Genomic DNA, 2,138 nt, shown 5'->3' with positions numbered 1-2,138 from the left:
GTTAATCAAATCACTAGACACTAGAGTAGCAGCATGTACATCCAAGTGAGAAAAAACTAGTAACTTTTACACTGAAACAAAGCCTGATGAACAAACAGTAAATATTCCTTTACGACGACAGCCTTTGCTTCCTTTTTTTTTTCTGATTATTATCTACACTCTATTTTATTTTTCAATGTCAAAAAAAAAAATCAAATATGATTTCTTTTATTTTTCAAACTTACAAATAAAATGGTAGTACTAGTAGTAATATTCATTTTTAGGCTTTTTCTTGATAATTATTTCTGTAATTACTGCTTTGTTAAAAACTTATAATCAAGAATAAAACATGAAATCTAATTATATACTTGTGAAAGACAAAACGAAATTTGAAGTACATTTTACTAAATTATTTGAGGGAAAGAAAGAAAGAAAGAAAGAAAGAGAGAAAGATATATCTACATTTGGGATTTTGTTAAGCAGAGATATGAATTACAGAAAGAGATCAAGTACTTTGGGTGTTGGGTGAGTCTTTCATGATCAGCTTCATGGATTCAATTTAACCCACTCGTATCGTCCACCTTGTATTGGCTCCTCTTTCTCAAAATCAAAGTTATACCTACAAAAAAAAAAATTAGAAATAACAATCATTCTCCAATTACTCCTAAGTTCATTGTAAAATTTGAATTTTAATTAAAAGGAAAAAGAAAGCAATACTTGATAGAAGATTCCAAGATTTGATTGCGTAAATTACTCTCCGCCGCTTGGAAAAAATCATCTAACTCAGTTTCATTCACCGTCTTCGTCACACAACTCTTCTTCTTCTTATTCATCTTTAACCGACGACGTGACTTTACAACAACATCTTCTTCTGAATCCATCGATGATTCCTCCTCCTCACCATTTGAATCTCTCCTCCTGATAAATTTTTATTTATAGAAAATTTTAAAAAATTAAGAACTGAATTTTTTTTCCAAAAACTCGAAAACTCTTTAATAACAAAAAAAAACCTCTTATTAAAATCATCATAAATCCATGACGTTCCACTTTGATCATCATCATCATCATCTTCACCGTTATTTTCCTGGAAAAATCAAAAATTCAAAAATCTGGAAAACAAAAAAAAAAAAAAAAAAATCAAAGAAGAAGATGATCACCTCGACATAATCTACAAATTCGATTCTCCGTTTCGATTTCTCTTCCAATCTAATACTTGAACAACACGACTCTTCTCCGATTTGATAGTCCTCTTCTTCTTCAGCCGAAGAATCTCGCCGTCGAACTATTACAACACTCGTCTCCGACGCTCCAGCTGAATTCCTATCCACCGTTCCACCACCACGATTATTCGTCGCCTGTACGACGCACGGCGACGATATTATCCTTGATGATTCCACCTCCTCCTCCTCCATCTTCCTCCTCTTCACCGGCGTCGTTACTCCATTTTCTTCCACCGATTCTCGTTCTCTTCTCCTTACCGCCGCCATTATCTCCGACGAACGTCACCTTTCTTCTAGATCTCTCTCTCTTTCTCTCTCTTTCTAAAATCCACTCGTTTGTGTTCTCTCTCTCTATAGCTCTCGCGTTTTGTTCTGTTATAGATGGTGACGATTGATTTTTAATCGTAGTATTTTTAACGGTCACGATTAACTCTTGTCGTTTTCACTTGATAAAAAGGAATAAATAAAATTTTTAAAAAAAGCCTTCGTGTGAAGTAGGAATAGTGTAACGGGATATTTGACGGCGCCGTAGATAGATCGGTGATGTTATTTCACTATGTGGTCGACACGTGTCCCTTAAATTGCTACTACTTCCGTTACAACAGTTTCTAAACGTTAAAGAATTAGTTGTCTAATCTTTTCTTAGGAGGGGGGGGGATTATTGAGTTTTTGAATTTGAAAATTTATAGTTTTTATTTTAATAGAGTTGTTTGGTTTTTCCAGAATAATTCTCGTGGTTTTAAGATAAGATTGGTGGATTTGTTTAATTTTTTTGTTTTGGATGTAATAATTGTGAGTTTTAGATTTGAAATACAATATTATCCGTAGGTTTATAGAGATTTAACGATAATGCCATTGAATCATCATCACTAGTTCAGGGACGACGAACAAATTGGAAGACCATCCCGAATTTACACAGTGACACTCAAATAAGTTTAG

General features: G+C 33.5%; 1 protein-coding gene across 1 annotated transcript; it reads right to left on the bottom strand.

The window, feature by feature from the left end:
* On the bottom strand, positions 318 to 1,562 carry LOC104780886 (cyclin-dependent kinase inhibitor 2-like). The gene is made up of 4 exons (XM_010505427.2): positions 1,137 to 1,562; positions 990 to 1,063; positions 697 to 897; positions 318 to 598 (listed from the first exon to the last, which is right to left on the bottom strand). Exons 1-4 carry the CDS (start codon positions 1,464 to 1,466, stop codon positions 526 to 528), a joined length of 678 nt encoding a protein of 225 aa, XP_010503729.1. The 5' UTR covers positions 1,467 to 1,562; the 3' UTR covers positions 318 to 525.

Source organism: Camelina sativa, chromosome 4, assembly GCF_000633955.1.
Source record: "Camelina sativa cultivar DH55 chromosome 4, Cs, whole genome shotgun sequence".
In the NCBI taxonomy this organism is placed as follows: domain Eukaryota; kingdom Viridiplantae; phylum Streptophyta; class Magnoliopsida; order Brassicales; family Brassicaceae; genus Camelina; species Camelina sativa.
The sequence above is the reverse complement of the archived record's forward strand: the minus strand, read 5'-3'. Positions and strand labels throughout refer to the sequence as shown.